Source organism: Equus caballus, chromosome 11 (genome assembly GCF_041296265.1).
Source record: "Equus caballus isolate H_3958 breed thoroughbred chromosome 11, TB-T2T, whole genome shotgun sequence".
In the NCBI taxonomy this organism is placed as follows: Eukaryota; Metazoa; Chordata; class Mammalia; order Perissodactyla; family Equidae; genus Equus; species Equus caballus.
The window spans coordinates 2,713,271-2,734,481 of NC_091694.1; the positions used below are offsets into that span (position 1 = coordinate 2,713,271).

Below are 21,211 nucleotides of genomic sequence, written 5' to 3' on the forward strand. Positions count from 1 at the left end.
CGAAGGCCTTCCCCGGCCTTCCCAACAGCCCGTCTGTCGGTTACCATGACTCAGCTCCTTCCCACTTAAGACAGCTGATCCGGTCCCACTGACCCAGGGCCGGCGCCAAAGTTCTCCAAGTCAACCTCCCCACCGAGCGTCTGACCCGACAGCCCAAACCGAGAGGGAGCAACTCAAAGGGCCCACGGGCCTTCACCGCAAGAAGGGAAATGGACTGAAAACGCCTAAAAGCTCTAACACCCATTTTTTTTAAAATGCTTGCAAAATCTAATTATCGGAAAATACTATTTGGAACTATATCGTGATTAAGGAAGCATCTGAAGATAAAGTTGCTTGGCAATTTTCAGTTAGTCTCCAATGAAAAACTCCGTTTAAGAGACCTGGAAATGATTTTGGATTTGTGGTTAAAACGTGTGCCTCTCCATGTGGTTCGACAGCTTAAGCACCATGCCTGAGCCAGAGAGAACCCGAGGCAGGGCTTCCTACACGAGAGGAAGCTGGAACAGCCGCCCCAAACCATGCCCGCCAGTCTGACAAGTCTAGACTGGCACAAACTCTCATCTGACGAGGGAGTCACCTCAAGCTTGGACACAGCCCTTTTAGATCACCCGACAAGCACAGGGCACAACCAGAAAAGGGTCCCAGAACTCTGTCCTTTGGCCGGCCCATAGGAACAGAGCATCTTGAAGGGGAGAGAGTCAACACTTGATACATTTAAGAAGAGAGCATGACTCCAGTTTCTTCTCTCTCTCTTCAGGCCGCCCAAAATAACCAAGCCCCTGCCATCACTGACCTCAAAGCCATCAGCCCAGCTGAGGTCCCAGCCACAGCCAGCAGCAGCTGCAAAGACAACTTCAGGGGACTCCAAACCCCAGCCATCAAGTCACCCCCAGCTTTAAGCTTTCTGAGCTGAGGCCCCAGACACACAGAGCAGAAATAAGCCATCCCTGCCAGGCTCTGTCCAAACGCCTGACCCACAGAGACCAGGGGGATGAGAAAATTATTGTTTTATGCAAAAATAAATAAAGCGCATGGTCTTAGTGACAGACTAGAACACATCGCTCAGAAGCTGACAGATCAATCTTTTTAAAAAAAGATTTTAATATTAAATTGGCTTTATCTAATAAATATAACTTTTGAGTCCCCCAAATAGATTATCTACTCTTTCTGAGCACACGTGGAATATTTATGACAGACCAGGTATTAGCCCACAAAGAAGATCTGAGCAAGTTCCTAAAAGCAGAATCCATACAGACTCTCTATATAGAACACACACCCCCCAGACACACCCCACACACACCAGACGCACTCACACACGACGCCAACACACCACACGCACACACATGACACAAACACACACACTGCATGCACTGAGTGAAACATAGAGCAAAGAAAAAAAGAAAGAAAAGGTAGAGAAAAATAGATACAGGCAAGAGAAAGAAAAATAGAAATCAGAGAAGAAGGTGTGGAGGACAGAAGAGTGGCACGAGCAGGAGGGCTCACTCACGGTGCGTGGAAATCTCCCGGGAAGCGTCCTGGCAGCCCCGTCAACCCGGCTCTCACCCTGAACCTGCTCACCATCGCAGGGCTGCCTCTGCGGCCCAGCCCTGCCTGCCCAGCCACTTCATCCCCTCTCCTTTCCCTTTATTAAAAAGCCTTTTCCTTACGTCCTCTTGTAAGGGTGCAGTTGCGCTAAACTGATGAGAAACAGGCTCCCAAACTCAGGTTTATTAAACGTAGGGCCGGGCTGGGGGCAGGGCCAACGCCCAGCACTGAGGACCCACAGAGGCCCAGGCCAGCTCTGCTCTCCAGAGGCACGACCAACGCCCCACCTATGGCTCACCTCCGGAGCACAGGAGCGAGGATTTGACACACAGACAGCGGTTGACATGCTCGCCTCCCTTCTGCTGCTGTTTGTAGATGAATTCATACTCAACAGGCCCCTTGTCATGTGCAACGACATACTTGTAAGGAATCGGTTTGTCCAGGTGCTGCCTGGAAAGGACAGCTCTGCCTTCAATGAGGGACCCATCGTCACCTAAATCCCTGTGAACAAACAGGACACCAGTTGGTTATCCGAAAATCCTCTCTTGGAAATTTTAGCTCTTCTCAAACACAGCATGGAGCACAGACCCAAAGCTATACATCGATACTGACCAAGAGGATGCTTCTAGGATGAGGCATGTTTTCCAGACAGAGCCAACAGAAATATGACAAAGAAGGACATTATAAGAAATATTTGTTTGAAATATTCATGGTCCAAAAGTCTAAGGATGTCATCAACTTGATAAAAATTATTTCAGCATGTTTCAAAGACTAGAAGTTCTGGACATTTCGCTGAGGGACTGCTCACAAGCCCTCGGACATACTCACTTGGTGTAGCACATCTCACACACATCACGACTCCATTTGGGATTCCCAAATTCTTCTCCTCCCCTGATGAATACTCTGTCGTGGTTGGGGTTGAACTTGAAATGTTTAGAAATGATTGCATGGAAGTACACGGTGACTCCTTCCTCGGGACTCAGCGGGCTAGAAGAAAGCCACAGGAGGAAATGCGCATTAGATGTAGATCAGATCTGCCTCCTTCGTGCATGCGCACACGTGCACACTCACAGGCACATGTGGACACACATAGATACACGGAGGCACACGCACAGGCACACGTGTGCACACACCATCCTTGTTTCTTGACTGTGCGTTGACACACACCCCAGCACAGTGCAACAGAATCCACACTTGGGCCAGACTACCCGCCAGGTGGGTCCCCTCCCTCTGCAATGGAGGAAGGTGGGCTCAGGGTGGGGGACAACCTCAGGCCAGCTCCAAAGAACTGAGGGCAGTGGCGGGAGGGGCTGGTTAGCACTCTGGGACATGACAGCCTCTCTCCTGAGTTCCGGAAGGCCCGCGTTGCCTCCAGGACCCCAGGGACTATGTGACAGAGCATTGAAACCAAACAAGGAATTGGGACAGGTGCCCCCTCCTGCCTACCTCCTTTTTCCCCCAAAGCTCAACTCCCCAAAAGAGTCAACGAGAAGGGCAGCCCGGGAAGCCCCTCTGGGGCTGCGCGGCCCTTGGCTGCCCCAGCAGAGGGGTGGGGCGGGGGCCATGCCTGTGCTCCTAGGCAGGTTACCTCCTCAGCGGCCCGTGTGGGGTCATCCCCTACCTTTCCTTAACTTCATGTGCGCCAGCTTTCGGATTTCTCTGCTCCTCATTTTTCACAGCAGCTGCATAATTTCTTTCTGGTTTCTTCGGGGCCTCTGGCTTGGCTTTTTCTGTTTCACTCACTTTCTTTCCAGTAACACCTGTCTTGTCCTTGGTTTCAGCTTCCTGGAACGAGGAACCAAACCCCAACCTTTAAGACCAGCCTCCACGTTTGCCCCCAGCAGCTCATGCTTCTCACAGCAGCCAGAGTGGTCTCGTCCCTTCCCTGCTCAGAGCCTTCCAGTGCCTCCTGGTCCACCCACCACAGCCTCCACGGGCCCCTCTCTCCAACCTCGTCAACAGCCTCTCCTCCCTTCATTCTCTCTGCGGGGCACCAGCCTCCTGGCTGTTCCCTGAACTCGCAGACCACACTCTACCTCAGAGCCTTTGCACGTGCCATTTTTGGTTGGGACACATCCCCAGATATCCACATGGCTTGCCCCTCACTCTTTCAGGTCTCCACTCCAACACCACGCCCTTGGGGAGGCCTTGCCTGGCCGTGTTCCCTCGGCACCCAATCTAGCACCTCATCTTACTTTCTCCACGGCACTCCTCACAGCCTGACCTTGCTTTCTGTCTCTCTCCCCTCTAGAATGTGAGCCCCATGCAGGCAGGAGCTGGGTCTCCTTCAGCTGCACCCCTACCACCTAACAGAGTCACTGAATAATTAAATGAAAGACGAGCTGTGGAAGGAATGGGGCCGAAGGAGCAGACCGTGGGACAGAGCAGGGACAAGGAGGCCTCCTGGAGACCTAGATGCTGTACCTGGCGGTTTTCTAGAGAAGCAGATGTGCTTGCTGGTGGCCGTTTTGTTTTCTGGGTCTCATTTTTAACTTCTTTCCCAGCCTCTTTCCCTGGACTAGCTGGCTTGGCTGCAGCATCAACCGCCTGGAAGAAATAATGACACCAAAACATCAGGGCCAAGGTGACAAAATGGACAGTGAGACTTGGACTCAATGGCGTAAAGGTCGGCATCTGCCACCAGCCCAGGGACAGGGGTCACAGCTTGGGTGCAGGGGCAGCCCCTCCAAAGCCCCCTCTGGGGAGCAAGCCGCAGTAGAGGCCCTTCCCAGACAGGAAGGTGATATCAGAACCACATGCACAGCAAGGCAGCAAGGGCGTGGCGGGCCAACCCCAGCCATCACTCCCGACTTCTCACCCCAGAGGTGGGGGCCGCAGCCTGCTGCCCAGCGGGCTGAGGCTCCTGGGCAGCGTATTCCTTCCCAGGACGTCCTTCACCAGCAGAGGTAGTTGGGCCGGCCCCCTCCTGGGGGAGGCCTCCGTCCTTGGAGGGGTCGGGGGTGTGGTGACCCTTCCCTTCCGGGAGGGCACCTCCCTGTGTCTGCTGGTCCTGGGGCGCCAGGCTGCCCGGAGACTCTCCTCCCGCAGCTGTTTCTGCTCCTCCTGCGGCCTGGCCCTGAAGAGAGCTGCCACCAACCTCAGCGGGCGCAGCGGGCTCTCTGTGGCCACCGCCCTCTGGGGGCGTCATGCCCGCACCAGGAGGCTGGCTCGGCTGGCTGGTCGGCCCGTTCCGCTGAGCTCCATGCTGGGGCGGGGCTGTGTCCTGGGGCCCAGGGTCCCCCAGAGAAGTCAGACTGCAGGGGACCAAGGAGCCCGGATCCGCGGGAGTGGCAGTCTTCTGATTCTTCTTCCTCTTCCGATTCTTTCTTTTGCTCTAAACAGAAAAAGAGGCACTCATTTTATTTCTTAGGTTTCCTCTACTCTCGCCAATGTTTTCCTCCAGCTGCCTTTCAATTCCTCAAGTATGTCAAACTTAGCTCGACCAAACCACCTTGCCTCTGTTAAGTCTGCCATTTCCGCATGTTGGAAAGAATGAAATTGAGACCCACAATGAACAGGGCGGTGGACGGAGCTGAGGGACAAGTGGCCACGCGCTGTTCAGCCAAATCACAGCTGAGACTCTCCCGCGGAATTCCTGCTGAGGGACATCCCTCTGTGCCGAGCAGTTTCAAATGTTAGAAAGCACATATGGGCCTCTGTGTATCACACACCTACATCGTACTCAGTACGTACACAAACCTTGAAACAGAGAAAAGGAGGAGACTGAAAAGTGAACAGAAGGCTGAAGAGTCCTTCCTGCACCCACGCAGGCGCGCTGGGCCCCCGCCTGGATGCCACTGCTCAGAGGCAAAAGTCCCCAACCTCGGACTCAGAAACAGAGCATGAGACACAGACGTGGCGGGACCCTCGAGGGCTCCACGGGGGCCCCCGCCTCACTTGGGGATACTGCTCTGGAGTGTGTTGATCAGCTCAGTAAGGGCAGTGTTCTGCAAACCCCTGACACCCGGCGTGGACCCGGGACTCGCTACCCGCCCCCTGCCGGGGTTGAGTCGCCTGGGAGAGGGAGATGAAGGAACTTGGGGTTTGCCTGCACGGGGGCTGGGGTGGCCTGGTTCGGAGTCAGCTCCTGGATTTTCTCCAAGAATCCTGATCCAACCTCCTACAGCTCTGCCTGCAATGACCAGCACGACACCCAGGTGCCCTACCCTGCCGCTCAGGCACCCCTGGGGGCCATCTCCTGGACTGTCTGATAATTAACACCCACTAACATCACGGTAGAAAGAAAGAGGTTAACAAAGGTCATTTCTGGCTGTAACTCCTCCGACTTCCAGGGGCACACAGATCTCTAAAGACCTTGCTAACATGCTGATGGCGACTCAGCGCAGCGGGGGACCCGAGATTTGGCATCTCTGAGGAGCTCCCAGTGCAGTGGGGCTGCCCCGTGCCGGCCCGCCCTGCGACAGCAGGACCAGTCGAGCTCCCCACTGGAGGTCCCCGCTGGAAGCCTTACCCTACACACCCCAACTCTGATCTGACTGGTCTGTGGGCCTCAGCACCAGCATCGCCACTTGCTTTCCTGATGGTTCTTGATGTGGATTAAGGCTGCCCCAGCTAGAGAAGCCCAAGGTGACCTGGCCTACATGCCAAACTATATGACCTGGTGGATTTTTTTTATGGTATGAATTAGGGCTGCCCCAGGGAGAGAAGCCCAGGGCATCCTCATCTACATGCCGTGATCTATATGACCAGATTCGTATCTAAAGTTATATGACCGCACAATAACCAGACCCCATCTGCACTGAAATCATTTAATGACTTTTTACATCATCTATTTTTTTCAGTAAAAATAAGTCACGTACCCATGCCTTATAAATTTAGCCCTAACCCTCAACTCAGGGCAGCAGCAGGAGCTCTGACTGCCCATGGGTCCTGTCCCCATGCTTCTCCACACTATTCTATAAATAAAAGAGCACCACTGCCAGACCTTGAGAGTCCAAGAAATCTTTCTTTCGACTCCTTGGCTCACCGACCCCGCATCAGTTCTAACGTGCAGCCTTGGTTGAGAACCGCCGGTGGGACCAGCAGAAGGCTGCGTGAATGGACACGTGGCCTGCCGTTCTTTGCAGAATCTCCTCTTTAGTGCGAGGCTGGCTTCAATCAAGTCATTTGGGTTCAAAGCTGACTTACCGGGGGACTGGAACTCTGCACAAGAAACAAGCGAGCAAGACGTGTTCCTCCTCCAGGAAGCTAGTGGTTTGGTGGGGAAGACAGGCTGAAAACGGACGGTTTCAGTGTGTGGGAAGTGCCGACCAGGAAGATGCTTGAGGGCACTGGGCACTCAGAGGCAGCCCCTAGCCTGGAAGGCTTCCCCGAGCAGACAGTACAGGCCGAGTCTGAAACACATTAAGCCTGAGGAGGCAGCTTGTCGATCCTCAAAGACTCCCTGATCCCCTGCTGCCTGAAGTGGCTGGAGGGGCGCTGCCTCCTGCGGCTGCCTCGCTCACCCACAACGAAGGCTTGACCGTGGCCGGGAGACCCCTGCATGACTTGACCCCTGTTCACTGCCTGCCAGCCTCATCCCTGGCCTCCAGTACTAAGCCTGTTCTGTATTTTATGATGATTTGACATTTTGGGAGCCATGCTAATCCTGGAGGGACTGCCCTTCCCAGGGATAGCTAATTCCTAGAGACAGCAAATGAGTCCCCTGGGGGCACACCTTTCATATGCAAACCGACCGGCCCACACCCCAACCACCTCCTTTATCTAACCCTCTCAGGCCCAGCCACTATTTCCCCTTGCCCCATCGCCCCAGGGCCAGGCGTAGGACAACCAGACCGTCCTACTGACAGTCTACCCACGGAGTCCAGCGAGTTTACTCAAACCAGCCAATCCGAAACTCGCTCAAAGTTGCCTACCTGCCCCTACACCACAGGCTCTGGGCCACCCCCTCCCCTCACTCCTTGTACCTGATGACCACCCTGGTCCTCCCCGGTGTGGCCCTGCGTGGTGTGGCCCCTCCTCTTGGGAACCGCAATAAAACTTCTTTCAGTGGCACTGACCCCTTGTGCCGTCACTCAGTCACCTCTATAAATTAAATCCCCCATACAATGCTCTTTGCTGTCGTCTCCTGCCTCAATTCCCTCTTTCCCCAGACGCCTCCTTCCTTCAGTCCCCTGTCCCATGCCCCTCAGCAGAGGTCCCGGAGCCCCCGTGCAGGAAAGCTCCCCGGCCCTCCGCCCTGCTTTCCTGCAGCGCCCGTGCCCGACACACGTGGCGGCTCGTTCCTCCCTCCAGGATGGAGTCTCTGCGTCCGCTTTGTTCGCCGCTGCATCCACTGTCCAGAACAATCCCTGGCCCACTGTAGCGCCCAAACGTTTTTGTTTCATTCAGTCAGTTCCTCAGAAAGCCCCACGTGCGGCTCCATGCAAGCTCTGGCTGCTTCCCGGCCTCGCCAGCAGGCTTCCCAGCCCCGCATGACCCTCGGGCCCCCACGGGCCCCCCTCCCCTCGGCCCCGGGCCGGGTCTGCACTCAGCTCCCATGACCAGCTTTGACTCTTCTAACCTGCAATTTGTCTTTCTCCTCTTTATCTGTTTTCTCCCTCTCTTATTCCTATTTTATTGTGCTTTTCATAAGCTGCTTTAAGACCTTTTAGAATAAGATTTAGATTTTGCACAGGCGACTTATAGCTCCTTCAACACACAGTTATGGGGACTGTGCGCGCACCAGGTGCCCTTCACACTTCCAGGTCAGGGCTGGGGCACCAGGCAGCCCCAAGACTGCTGGCACGGCGGTCAAGCAAGGCTCAGGCTAAAACCATGACTGCTTCCATGACAAAAATGAAGTATGTGTGTATATATATATGTAAGTTATACACATATACTCCTAATTATATATATAATACATATATATTATCCTAGTTGATGAGGGGAAGGCAGGCGGGCCCAGTCCACTCACCAGCTGCTGGGGAGCCCTGAAGAGTCACCTGCCACGGAGTGTGGGGGTGACGGGTGGGGACACCGCAGCAGACACCCCAGGGACGAGCACCGACTGGTCGGATGGAAGCCAGCGGAGCCGCCTGACAGGGGCCAGAGTGTTGCAGGCTGACAAGTGGGCTGGCCAGCCCTGCCCGAGCCGCCCGCCCCGCCCCCGCCCCCTGTAAGAAATGCTGCACTGATTCCGGATGAATAGACCAGCTGAAGACAGGTAGCTTTTCCACCCGGCACCTGATCAAGCACCTCCTTCTGGCAGAGGGGCGCCGCCAGAGCCCCTGGCACCTGATCAAGCCCCTCCTTCTGGCAGAGGGGCGCCGCCGCAGCCCGTCGCCACAGCCCGTCTCTGCAGAAGCCCTTCCCCTGTCTCCTGGCCCTCGGCGGGGCGTGGGCCTGAGTAACCTCTCTGCACTTCAGTTCCCTCTTTTGCAGAAGTGGGATGACAAACACAGGCAGGGTGTGGGGTGACCCTTCTACAGACACAAAGTGCGGCTTTGAAGAAGCAACAAGAGAAGAGCCCGGGACGGGAACCGGAAAGATGGGGTTGACCCGCAGACTCACCCCTAACTCGTGGAGTGATTAGCACAAGTGCTGGCCTCTCCATTGTAAGCTGGCCAACTGCTCCGTCTCCCCCAACTCCAGGAAATGGTCCCCTCAAACCCTGACCTCAGCTGTGTGGTGCAAGCAGGAGTAACTCTTCTCCAGCTCCAGGGTCAGCCTGTCACCCTGGCCACAGTGACTGCTTCAGGGAAGGGCATGTGATTTCAGGAGAGCTTCCCCTGGGAAGGAGATGCTTCCTCTTTGGGTGTAGGACCCACCAAAGAAGGTGTTCTCTTATCCCTCAAAGGATGTAGTGGGAAGTGGATAACTGTGGACATCATGACATGACATGTTGTGAAAGAGCCCAGAGTGTTGGAGACAGCCGTTGAGAGGCTGAGGAGGAAACCGACATCAGCAAGGCAGCGCAAAGACAGAGAGAAACACCCAGACTTGAGGAATTTTCACCTAGGTGCCTTGATCAATCCTCACCTGCAGCTAGTCCCACCTCAGAATTTCTCACATTGTGAGTGACACATTCCCTTTATTGTATTAATTAGTCTGAGCTGGGTTTTCAGTTATTTGCAACCAGAAGACTTTTAATGGTTAAAATAATCAAATGTCAAATTAGGTTATCTCCATCTTACAGAAGCTCAAAATAAGCCAAGGTAACCAATGTTCTAACAGCTTTTTTTCTAGAACTTCTAGGGTGTTGTTTTACATTAAAATATTATCAACCCGGTACCCATTTTAGTGTCAGTCTGAGCTGGGAATCTACTTTTTTCCAGAGCCCATGGTTCAAACATCTCTTATTTGACACATCAGCTTTTACCCTCTGATTTATTATGCTACGTTTATCACGTGCTGAATTGTCACCTATGCTCACGTCTGTGTCTGGATGTTCTACACCGATCCTCCTTGATGCACTTCCATTAGAACACGAAGGGGAGCACAATATGCCACGCCAAAATGTGCCACTTTGGCATACTGTGTTAAATTAAAGTCACTTGAGGGGCTGGCCCGGTGGCGCAGTGGTTAAGTTCACACATTCCACCTTGGTGGCCCGGGGTTCGCCGGTTCAGATCCCGGGTGCGGACATGGCACTGCTTGGCACGCCATGCTGTGGTAGGCGTCCCACACATAAAGTAGAGGAGGATAGGCACGGATGTTAGCTCAGGGCCAGTCTTCCTCAGCAAAAAAGAGGAGGATTGGCAGCAGATGTTAGCTCAGGGCTAATCTTCCTCAAAAAAAAAAAAGTCACTTGAGAAACAGCTGGTGTAAGAAGGACATTGCCCCCCTAAAGCAGGAAATAAATCTCCATTGGGAAGGCATCTGTATCACCAGAAATGGGAATTCAAGGCCAAGAAGGCTGGGTAAACAAAACTTGTTACTTCCTCACTAATTTACTCCCCAAGTCCACAATTCTTTGCCTTGTCAATCCTTCACAAATTTGTTTCTTTGTCTACAAAGTCTAAAAGCTTCCTGCTTTGGTCACTTCCTGGAGCATCATATCTTTGGGCTCCCAGACATATGAAATTAAATTTATCTTTGTCCTGTTCATCTGTCTCATGCCAATTTAATGATTAGACCAGTCAGAGAGCCTAGAAGGAAAGAAGGGCAGTTTTCTTCCCCTACAAACGGTGCGTGGCTGCATGTCTAGAGCTTAAGATACATTTGGACGTCAAATCTCCCATTTATTTTTCCTTTTTTCTACATTCTTTCTAGGAATTCTCACCAATTTATACTGGACTTTAGAATCTTTTGTCAACTTCCAAAACAAACCCAAAACCAAACTCGTGGGAGCTATACTACTTTTACACATTAATTGGTTAATTTAATGTATAAACCTGAGACAAGAACTGATAGCTTTAAGATATTAAACCTCCTATTTTACCTCTCAGGGAAAAAGGATTTGGGGGGTTGGTCTCCTGTTTTTGTTGCTATCATGGATGGCTCACTGTCCTTCTGCCGGGGCCATTCCAGCCCCTGTGTGGATGTCGGCTGTATTCACCAAGTGCTTCAGGAGCCAAACGTCAACAGATCAAGTTCACGCCCAGGAGGCCAGACTACGCCTCCCACCCCACCCGCCGGCCGGCTCCCTCCTGGTGCCCGGGCCCTGCACGAGGTAGCCGCTCAATAAATCTGTTAGGTGGATCAGTGGCTCTCTTACTCAGGAAAAGCCACCGCTCTTTATCAAAAGCAACAGTTAAAACCAACTCCACAAACATCACTCTTCAAAGTCTGAAACCTCGTTGCTTCTCCTCATAAGCAAAAAATACTTTCATTACATCTATTAGCTAATCTCGTTTTTGATATTATTAGAGAAGGCTGCAATACTCCTCAGTGCTAAAGAAAACGAAGAAGTCAGGATATGAACTTCCACAAACCAGAGACTGAAGTCAGCGGGCTCCCACTACCCCGCTGCGGTTCTGAACCCGGGCCCACAACCGCAGGCGCCGGCACGGGCCGTGGCCAGGCATCTTCTCTGAGCCCCAGCACAGGCTCGGCCTGGACCTCCAGCAGCCTGGTCCTCCGCCCTCAGGGAGACCGGCGCCCTCCTGCTTTCTTCCATGAGGAGAATCCTGTACGGCTTGTGGAGGGTTCGAGGTAAATTTCCCACATTCCAAAGGAGATAGTCGCACAAGCAATAACACGATGGACGGAAGCATGGGGGTGGGGGCACACACGGTCAAACTGAAACTGCACGTGAGCAGAACGTCCTCAGAGTCCCAGGAGCCAAAACCCAGAGGCACGGCTATTGCACAGACCAGCGCCCCCCCACCAGCCTTCCTCAGCAGTCGGGGTTGGGGTGGGGGGCTCCATTCCCATGTGGGGCATGGCAGGAGGCATCCAGTCCCACGGTGTTTGCAAACTACCTGCTCGAGGTCTGGAGAGAACACGTCAGTGACCTCAAACAGGGATGCATCCGCCTTTCTTCTTTTGTTGGGCGTGTAACTAGCAGCCTCCGGCTCATCGGATGTGCAGTCAGCCAAATCTACCAGAACGTCTGACGCAACTCCCTGTTAAAACAGGACCCCCTTCAGACAAGGCAGGGGGCCCACAGGCACTGCTCCAGCAGGACCCTCAGGGACACCTGACTCCGGCCCAGACAGACCCGCCAGCTCCCCAGCCCCCAGCGGGCCAGGGCCAGCAGGCAGAGGATCTCCTGTGCAGGAAATCCAAGAAAGGGCTCCTGTGGGTGGGTGGGCAGGCGGGCAGAGCAAATCCATAGATGAGGACTGCCCCACGCCACAGCTGGTGCCCTCAAGGGCGGGCACACCTGACCTCCAGGTGGAAGCAAGCCCGGGTCCCGGGTCCTGAGGGCCTCCATCCCAATGCCTGGGCTGGCGCTTCCCACACAGACGAGCTGCAGAGACATTCCTGTGACGAGCAGGCAGCTGGCACCAAAGGCGAAGCCAAGCCAGGCCTCCAGGGCCTCTGGGGAACCGGGAGCAGTGTAGGACAGCAGCCAACCACCCGTGGATGGCACACCCCAAGGAGCACAGAGCCGGCACTGGCCAGGGGCACCCATCTCTTCCTCCCACCAGCCTTCTCCTTTTCCTGAGGAAGACAGTGAGGCCCAGAGGTGGCCCAGGCCACCAAGCGGACCAGGACAGGACAGGGCAGTCAGGATAGGGCCAAGGCCAAGCTCCTGCGCTCAGCTGTTGCGGATGAAGACAGAAGCCTGTGAGGCCTCCAGCTCCAAGTCTGGCTTCAGCCTCACCTGAGCAAGCCCAGGGCATGGGGGATACCTGGGTCGCCCAGATGGGGGGCCTCGTGGCTGGCACTGCCGTCAGGGAGGGGGACAAGGGGAAAAGCCCAGAGCATCTGGACCAAGAAAAAGGGAAGGAGAAGTTCTGCAAGGGGACTTGGACCGGGGTGGGCGACAAGTGAGAGCACACGGGGTCCCCAGGCTCAAGGCCTCGCCCAGAGCAGCGCCAGGACCCCAGGCCGGCAGCAGGAGGCTGAGGAAGGGAAGCGACCCAGGAGGGAACCACAGGGTCAGTCGGGGCCTTTAACCCAACTCACCCCGGCCCAGTCCAGTGCTCCTCTTCCCAGCCGGGGGCAGCCGCCCAGGAAGAACACATCCAGGAGCCCTCAGGAGGCAGCAAGACCAGCAAAGGCACCCAGTTAGTTGGCACTAGAGGGCCACCAAAGCAAAGGCCAGGCGGAGACAGTCACGCCAGGCGACAGACTGGCAGGAGCTCCCCACTGTCCCCATCAACCACAACACCCCTTGCACTCACTGAGACTGCGGGACAAAGGACCCCCCGACTCAGTGGCTGGGGATGAGGCCAGCCCAGCGGCCCGTGTCCCAGCGCTGGGCCATCCCCTTGGTTCCCTGGCACATCGTCCCAGCACCGTTAGAACACCACGGCCACACCCGCAGGCCCGTGCTCAACCACAACACACCACTTTCTGACCATACAGATCACGCAGGGTCACCACAGGGACTGGGAACAATCACCAAGGCCACCATGCCAACGCCAGAGACAACCCCCCCAGCCTTCGCGCCTGCCCTTCATCCCGCCTCCCTTCCCTGCACTTAGGCTTTTTTTAAATCCCCTCCTCTGACGATACTCCATAGTTTCCTTATGTCAAGGTGAAGATCACGTAACAAACTCAGCCATTTTAAGGTGCACGATTCAGGGGCATTGAGGGCATTCACAATGCTCTGCCACTGTCACTTCCACCCAGTTGCAGACCTCTCCATCACCCCAGAAGGAAAGCCCACACCCACCCAGCAGTCCTGGGGGAGCTCTGGGCCTCCGTGTGGCTTTCTCTAGATTCCCCGTTATACCTGGAGCTCTCTCAAAATCCTCTTCCAGAAAGGCCTGCTCTCCTGGCCCCCCCCCCACCCCGCCCCCCCCCACCCCGCCCCCCCCCCCCCCAGGCTCGGGCTAATCTAGCCTTATTTACCCCGATTGTGCCCTTCCGCCCCCTGGGGTGCAGCTCTTTCGCTTGCCTCAATGCTTCTGAGGAACGTCCTCTACAGAGCTGCTTTTCCACCCTTAGGGAGTTCCAAGTAAGGAGCGGAAAAAGGCCAGTGCCCGCGTCACTCCTTCAGGGAACCCCAGACAGGTCAAATCAGAAGCACAGTCTGCCTCGGGCCCCAGGAGCCCACATCAGGACAGGCCTGCCACCTTCAGACAGCACCACGCGGGGAGGCAGCGGGGCGGGCTCTCCTCCTGCGGTCAAGTGGCCTTTTCTTGATTCCGCATTTGCCCAGTTACTGGAACCCTTGGACAATTTCCAAAGTTCCAATCAAGTTGATCCTTACAGTTTGGCTCATTTTTTTCGGTGATTCTCTGGAGGGACAGGGCCTTGGGGTTCCCTTCTCTGCCATTTTTGCTGATATCGCTCTACTGTACATTGGGGGGTTTTTTTGTTTTTGTTTATTTTGAGGAAGATTAGCCCTAAGCTAACTGCTGCGAATCCTTCTCTCTTTGCTGAGGAAGGCTGGCCCAGAGCTAACATCCATGCCCATCTTCCTCCACCCTACATGTGGGACGCCTACCACAGAATGGCTTGCCAAGCAGTGCCATGTCCGCACCCAGGATCCGAACTGGCAAACCCCGGGCTGCCGAAGTAGAACGTGCGTTCTTAACCACTGCACCACTGAGCCGGCCCCCGTACATTGTTTTTTTTACTCTTTTTATTTATTTATCTATTTTATTAATCTTTTTATTTATTTTAATCTTTTATTTATTAATTATTTATTTATTGCTTATTTATTTTAGTCTTTTTATGTATCTATGTCAGTAATTTGATTGCAAGAATTCCCTCACATCTTTAATCTTTGCAAAAGTAACAGTTGGAGGCCACACTACATTCTGGCACAAAGATGATACCAACGGCACTCCCTGATGGTGGAATATTCCAGTGGGTTCCAACCCTGGGCCATAAAACAGTGAGGCTGTGATGAAATCCTATCTCAAACCTTCGGAGGCCTTTCTGAGGTTATTTTCTCACAATGAGATCAGACAAGCAGAAGAGCGGGTGGCAGGGCGCCTGCCTCGCCGGCTGGTCCCACGGCGTTTCCCTCATCACTGCCAGCGCTGGCTTTAAACCCATCCTTTCATTCGAAGGTTTAGTATCATATCTGGCAGCTCTTTGAATTTTCAGCGTTTGCGTTCGGAGGTGGAGCGTTACATGGTTCCTGGCCGTTTACATCTTCTCAACTGTGGACTACCTACCGCGGGCCACGTTTCTCCTGGGTTGATCACTGTTTTCTCCGGGATTTCTCAGAGCTTTTGACATAGTGAGGCAACTCACTCCTTCTGTTTCAGAGTCATCTGTTCCGTACCTTCCTCACCCTCAGGATTCATTGTTTTAATGACCATGGCTTCATAACGTGTTTTCGTTTAATCTGATACAGCAAGTCCCACTTGAGACTTTTCTTATTCAGTTTTCTTGGTTATTCTTGCCCATTTATTCTTCCAAAAGAGCCTTAAACTTACTCTAACAAGGTTAAAAAATAGGCCCTAATTCTGTTGGGCTCAATGTCGTTTTCAATCAGTGTCATGTATGCACCTCAATGGTGTGTGTTCCTTGATACTCATTTCGAGAGTTTACCCGAACTCTCAGTGTCCCACGGGGCCCAGGCTCTGAGCTGGCCATCCTGCTCTGGATGGGATTGCTCTCCAAGGGGAAGGACACACACACGCTCACACACACACACACATCCCATATATACACACTCCACACTGCCACACACGCCACACAATCACACTACAACACACACCACACACATACCCTCACAGCAGACCACAACGCTGTCCGCTGTGGCACTTCCCTTCGGGACCGACCACTGCAAGGAAGAACTGAGGACCAGAAAGGAAACCAGCCCCAACCCAGACACAGAAAGACAATGGGCCCCTGTCAGCATCCAACAAGAAGCCTGGGAGCTGAGCCGGGCCGGCTGGGCCGGGACTGGCTGAGCTGCAGCACGGGAGCCCTTCTCTCCCGCCACACGCCCTGACCCTGTCCAGGCAACACCCTTGCGAGCCTCACGGGGGCTCCAGCCTGGTCACTTACTCAGGAGACGCCCTCCCAGCCTGATACTTATAGGTACTGATAGAGACGGAAGACGGCTCAGCCTTCCCCTGGAGAACCAGCATCCAGCAGCCAGCGCTATTTCCTGAGTCCCCACCCTTCCCTGGAGCTTGGAGGCCCAGAGAAGAGCCGAAGAGCCAGACACCCACATGGCAGAAGCTTCTAGGAGACACGGAAGAAAGGCAGTTGGAGACCCCAGAGGGATGGGAACCCAGAGACCATGCGACGAATCAGGCAGGGAAGCGGCAGCTCTGCCCCTGCCAGTGTGCAGGGGTCCGCGAGCTGGGCAGTGGCAGGCAGTTTTGGGGGCCGCTGGGCAGCAGTGCAGTGAGGCTGTCCTGGAGAGGATGCCGTGAGGACATGGGGGACCTTGTTCAGCCACTGAGGAAACCACAGCAGAAAACGCCCTCTCGGCAGAGCGAGAGCACGTGGGAAACGGGCAGAATCGCTCCTTCCAGACCCGCCCTCCCAGGGCCGGGCACACTCACTCTCTGCACCGTCCAGGAGGCATCAGAACAAGGCTCGTCCGCATTTTCCTGCCGATCACTTGAGCCTGAGGACAAGAAGGAGCTGCCATCCTCCTTCAGCTCTTGTCCACACTCCATTTCTGCCTGCGGGGCAGACGTCACCTTGGGGCCGCCTTCCTCCTTCAGCTCTTGTCCACACTCCATTTCTGCCTCCGGGGCCGACGTCACGGAGTGGTTCTTCTCAGAATCTACAGAGGCAGGGAAGGGAAGCAGAACTGTCACCCCAAAATATGCCTCTCTGGCATATTGATTATTTTTAGCTAGGCATTTTTAAGAAACAGCACACACAGGAGAGGCTCAGGAAACCGCCCAATGGTAAGAGGCATTTACATTTGTAAGGGAAATCTCCATTTGTAAGGGTGTCTCTCTGGCTGTTGGGGCAGAGGAGGATGACGTACTCTGGAAACTCACGGATGGAGAAGGCAAGGACTTAAACCTGCAGAAGAATCTTACCCTGCTTTACTGTGCGTTTCCAGGTCAGCTCCCATACGTGACTCCCCACCCCCAGCATCTCTTTTGCCTTTAGCTCAAGATGGTAAAATAAGGGGGTGGCTTTGGCCTTTGCGGAGTTACTCAGTCTTCCTGGGTCTCTCCCACATACACAGGAGCTACATACATCCTTAAGCTAGTTTGTGTTTCTCCTGGTGATCTCATATCAGTTGAATCATTAGACCAGTCTGGAAGGGAAGAAGGAACACTGTTCTGTTCCTACAGCAGACGCACACAGGTCACACCTCGGGGAAGGCAAGTGACCATCACTCAGGAAACCATGGGCCCTCCCAGGAGCATTGACAGAGCAGCCGCTCCTCCCTCGAGGTCCTTCCCCAGGTGCTGTGAGCCCAACGAGGTACAATCTCTGCTATTGGGTGGGCAGGAGAGACCCGGGCCCCCGGCCCCGGCCGCAAGGAGGGGCGAATCCCAGACAGAGAGCGGGCAGCCTGGATGTCCAGCCCCTCCCTCCCGATGTCCACATCAGCAGAGTCGCCTGGACCCTGACGTCTCAGCGGCACCTCCAACTCTGCAGCTCCAGGCCAGAACTTGCCCCCAGCACACCCTCCCCAGAGCAATTCCTCCACCTTCTCGGGGGCCGGCGCCCCGCTCCCAGCCCCTCTCGCAGCAGGGCCTCCCTGGTCCCTGCACTCATCCATCCGTGCACCCGCGCTGGTCTGCCTCCAGAATCCCGCCCGTGTACAGCCGGCATCCACTCAGCACCAAGCACCTGCTGCAGTGCCCCCTCCCACACTGAACCTTTCAGGGGAGCCCCATTTCCAGACCTGAGTCTCGGTGCCCCCTCACACACTCTTGGGGGTTTTCTGCCTGGAACCCTCCCTTAGCCTGACCCCCAAGGCCCCAGACCCACCAGGGGCACCCATGCTCTGGGAGCTTCCTCTCACGGCCCCTTCCACTTCCCTCTCCCAGCACCATCTTACCACCGCCCTCCTCCTTCTCCGTAAGGCCTGGAAGGCAGGGACCGGTGGCCTTGTTCCCCTGGGGGGTCCCCAGGACCAGAACATACAAGGCCCTCAGGAACCATGAACGGACACAGAATTAACAACAAATACATTAAACGTCTACATACACACTCTGAGAACCTTAAGGCCAGAGGCCCAGAGCTGGAAGGTGACGAGACATGTTCGCACACTGAGACGTGAAGAAGCTCTTCTGATTTACACCCGATTTGGCCCGGACTGCACGTGAACTAAAGAAGCTGACTTAGGGCCCGTCAAACATACGTGGCCCCTCTGCTCTAACCACCAAAGGAAGGAGGCACTGAACACTGTCCCAAAGTGAAGAGCGCGTTCCGAGGGCAGGGACGCATCCCTCCCGTCCTGGAAGCCAGGATCGGTGCCCCTTGAAGATGCCTCCCTCCCCAGACGTGAGGGTCATGCTGACCTGCTGACCTGCTGACCTGTAACTAAGCGTCTCTTTGAAACTTTGAGGAATCTGCATCCTAGACATGTTTGATGTTTGTTCTTTGCTCTAAAAAGGTGTAAAACTGGGACCAGCCCCGTGGCCGAGTAGTTAAGTTCAAGCACTCCGCTTCAGCGGCCCAGGGTTTCGCCGGTTCGGATCTTGGGCACGGACACGGCACCGCTCGTCAGGCCATGTTGAGGTGGCGTCCCACATGCCACAACTAGAAGGACCTGCAACTAGAATATACCACTATGTACGGGGGAGGTTTGGGGAGAAAAAGCGGAAAAAAGAAAAACAAAAAAGAAGATTGGCAACAGTTGCTAGCTCACTGCCAATCTTTAAAAAAAAAAAAGAAAAAAAAGTAGGGGCTGGCCCCGTGGCCGAGCGGTTAAGTTCACGCGCTCCGCTGCAGGCGGCCCAGTGTTTCATTGGTTCGAATCCTGGGCGCGGACATGGCACTGCTCAGCAAACCACGCTGAGGCAGCGTCCCCCGTGCCACAACTAGAAGGCCCCACAAGGAAGAATATACAACCACGTACGGGGGGGCTTTAGGGAGAAAAAGGGAAAAAATGAAATAAAAAATAAAATTGTTAAAAAAAAAGGTGTAAAACTACTGAAAACCATGCTTCTCCAGAGCTTTCTTCCTTGGTGGACACTGCGCTCCCGGGCTAGTCCTCAGCTTGGCTCAAGTAAAACTCACTTTATCTTTCCTCTCTAGAGAATGGTTATTGGTTAGTTGCACTGACAAAGGATATCAGTAGTACACAGCAGCCTGGGGCCACTTTCCGTTGACGATAACTGAGGATTTTGACCTCCTCTCCCTTCCATCAGCCTCCACTGGGTGTGGGGCCCCGATTAGCCCAATCCTATCAGAACCTGGCATTTCCTCTAGCCCCAGTGCTTGGCAGGAAGTGCAGACCAACTCCAGGGACTGGGGTTTCCGACACATGGGCTCCTTGTTCCTGGCTGGACACACAGATCTGATGCACAGAAACTGGTGGACCAGTGTGCCTCCCTGAGGGCAGCCGGCCTGAGGACAAAGCAGGGCTGTGGGGCCCTAAGAAAGATGCAGAGCTATCTTGGGACAGAACGGGAGCCCTGCGTAAACCCGAACCCCTCGGTCTGGACCTGAGTGTGCGCCAGCACGGGCCTAACTCCTGCTGAGGAAGCGGGCAGCTGGCTTTCTGGTCATCTCCAATGTAAACAGCCCCAAAGACTGCGACAATCAGTAAGAAAACAAACACCAGCAACAAAAAGAACTTCCCAAAAGAAAAACAAGAGGCAGTTCAAAGAAGAAGAAATACAAGTGACCTCTTAACCCTCAAAAAGATGCCAGGCTTCCCCGCCGGTCCAGGAGTGAGAACGGAACCCAGAAGATGCCATTTCCACCCATTGATGAGCATTGACGAACAAGATTGACAATGCCCAGTGCCAGAGAGAGTGCAGGTGGAAACGAAACCCTACAGACACGGCTGCTGAGCCACAGGGAGTGGCTTTGTGCAGGGTGGTTTGAGAAGTTTCCATTGTAAATGCACCAGCCCTGGGGCCAGCAGCCCGGCTCCTGGGAGTGTCCTCCACACAAACAGGCTCTGGGGGCGAGATCCCCTGCAAGGATCTGGCCCAGCCGTGTGTGATATGGCAAAACAGCAAACACCGCAAGTGCTCGGGATGGGGCTGGTTGCTGAGTCAGGGCCTGCCTCGTGGCAGAGCAGAGGATGCTGCTGAAGCCGGGCCTCAGCGAGAGAACACAGAGCCGCGCCACATGAGGAAAGCAGAGCGTTCATCGTGTGACTCCACCAGCTTCCAGAAACACATGTGCATATTCCCATGCAGAGGAAACGTCTGGAAGGGGACACACAAAACAGATAATGGTGTTGTGTTACGTGGGGATGTGAAGGGCCAGGGCTGGGGGCAAAGTCAGGGGGCTTCCCGGTTTCCACATCCTCCTGTAACATGCAGGTCACTATTTCTGTGATTATCAAAATAAAAAGCAAAGTAGTGGATTCAGTAAGAGCAAATGCTTAACTAGCCCTTAGCAGGCACTGTGCAGTGAAGCCACCACTACGGCAGGCGCTTTTCCAGCACACCACTGTGTGACAGATGCAAAAATGGAGGCACAGAGTCAGGCGACCTGCCCAGGTAGCAAGTGGAGGGGCAGGGCTGGAACCCGGGCATTGCCCTGCCTCCCACGGCTTCGCAGACACTGGTGCTCTGGGCTGTGGTCCTCGTCCCCCGGACTTGTGGCTGAATCAGAGCAAATTCTTGTCCCCTGCTGCCCCGTGAAGCGTGGGGCTCACCAGGTGCGAGCACGGGCCAGACGATCTCCGTGCAGCGGCCGTGCAAATAGGTGCGTGTGCAGGGGGACAGATGCACAGCTGTCCGGAGAGCCCAGCGGGTCTGAGCGCCCCTTCACACCGATCCCAAATCCAGGCAGCGGCTGACTAGCACGGAAATGGGGGAGGAAACCGTGACCTCCCAGGCAACCCTAAATCACAGCCACAGTAAAACGAGGACAAACGGCACACAAAATTAGTTCAACCTAAATCGGTCAGCGGCATCGCCTCCAAGGCCGAGGCTCCCAAGCGAGTCTGGGTCTGCAGTGTGCAAACCCCTGGGCACCAGCAGCCAGCTGGGGACCCCCAGCAATCCCAGCCCCTCCCTCAACTGGAAAAAGGGGCTGC

At 54.7% G+C, this 21,211-nt stretch overlaps 1 protein-coding gene across 11 annotated transcripts in view; it reads right to left on the reverse strand.

The window, feature by feature from the left end:
* The window catches only part of RNF213 (ring finger protein 213), a 115,260-nt gene that overhangs the window by 84,700 nt on the left and 9,349 nt on the right, over window positions 1-21,211 (reverse strand). For 7 of the 11 annotated variants that reach the window (XR_011422749.1, XM_023651845.2, XM_023651843.2 and 4 more), the window contains 7 exons: window positions 16,578-16,804; window positions 11,910-12,053; window positions 4,364-4,879; window positions 3,970-4,092; window positions 3,167-3,330; window positions 2,374-2,532; window positions 1,844-2,046 (listed from right to left, as the gene is read on the reverse strand). Coding sequence is in view for 10 of the 11 variants with exons in the window: in XM_023651845.2 (XP_023507613.1) it covers window positions 1,844-2,046; window positions 2,374-2,532; window positions 3,167-3,330; window positions 3,970-4,092; window positions 4,364-4,879; window positions 11,910-12,053; window positions 16,578-16,804 (1,536 nt within the window). In the remaining variant the exon portion in view is untranslated. The remainder of the gene's footprint in view (window positions 1-1,843; window positions 2,047-2,373; window positions 2,533-3,166; window positions 3,331-3,969; window positions 4,093-4,363; window positions 4,880-11,909; window positions 12,054-16,577; window positions 16,805-21,211) is intronic. The other 4 variants (XM_070225819.1, XM_023651847.2, XM_070225820.1 and 1 more) reach the window with 1 other exon arrangement.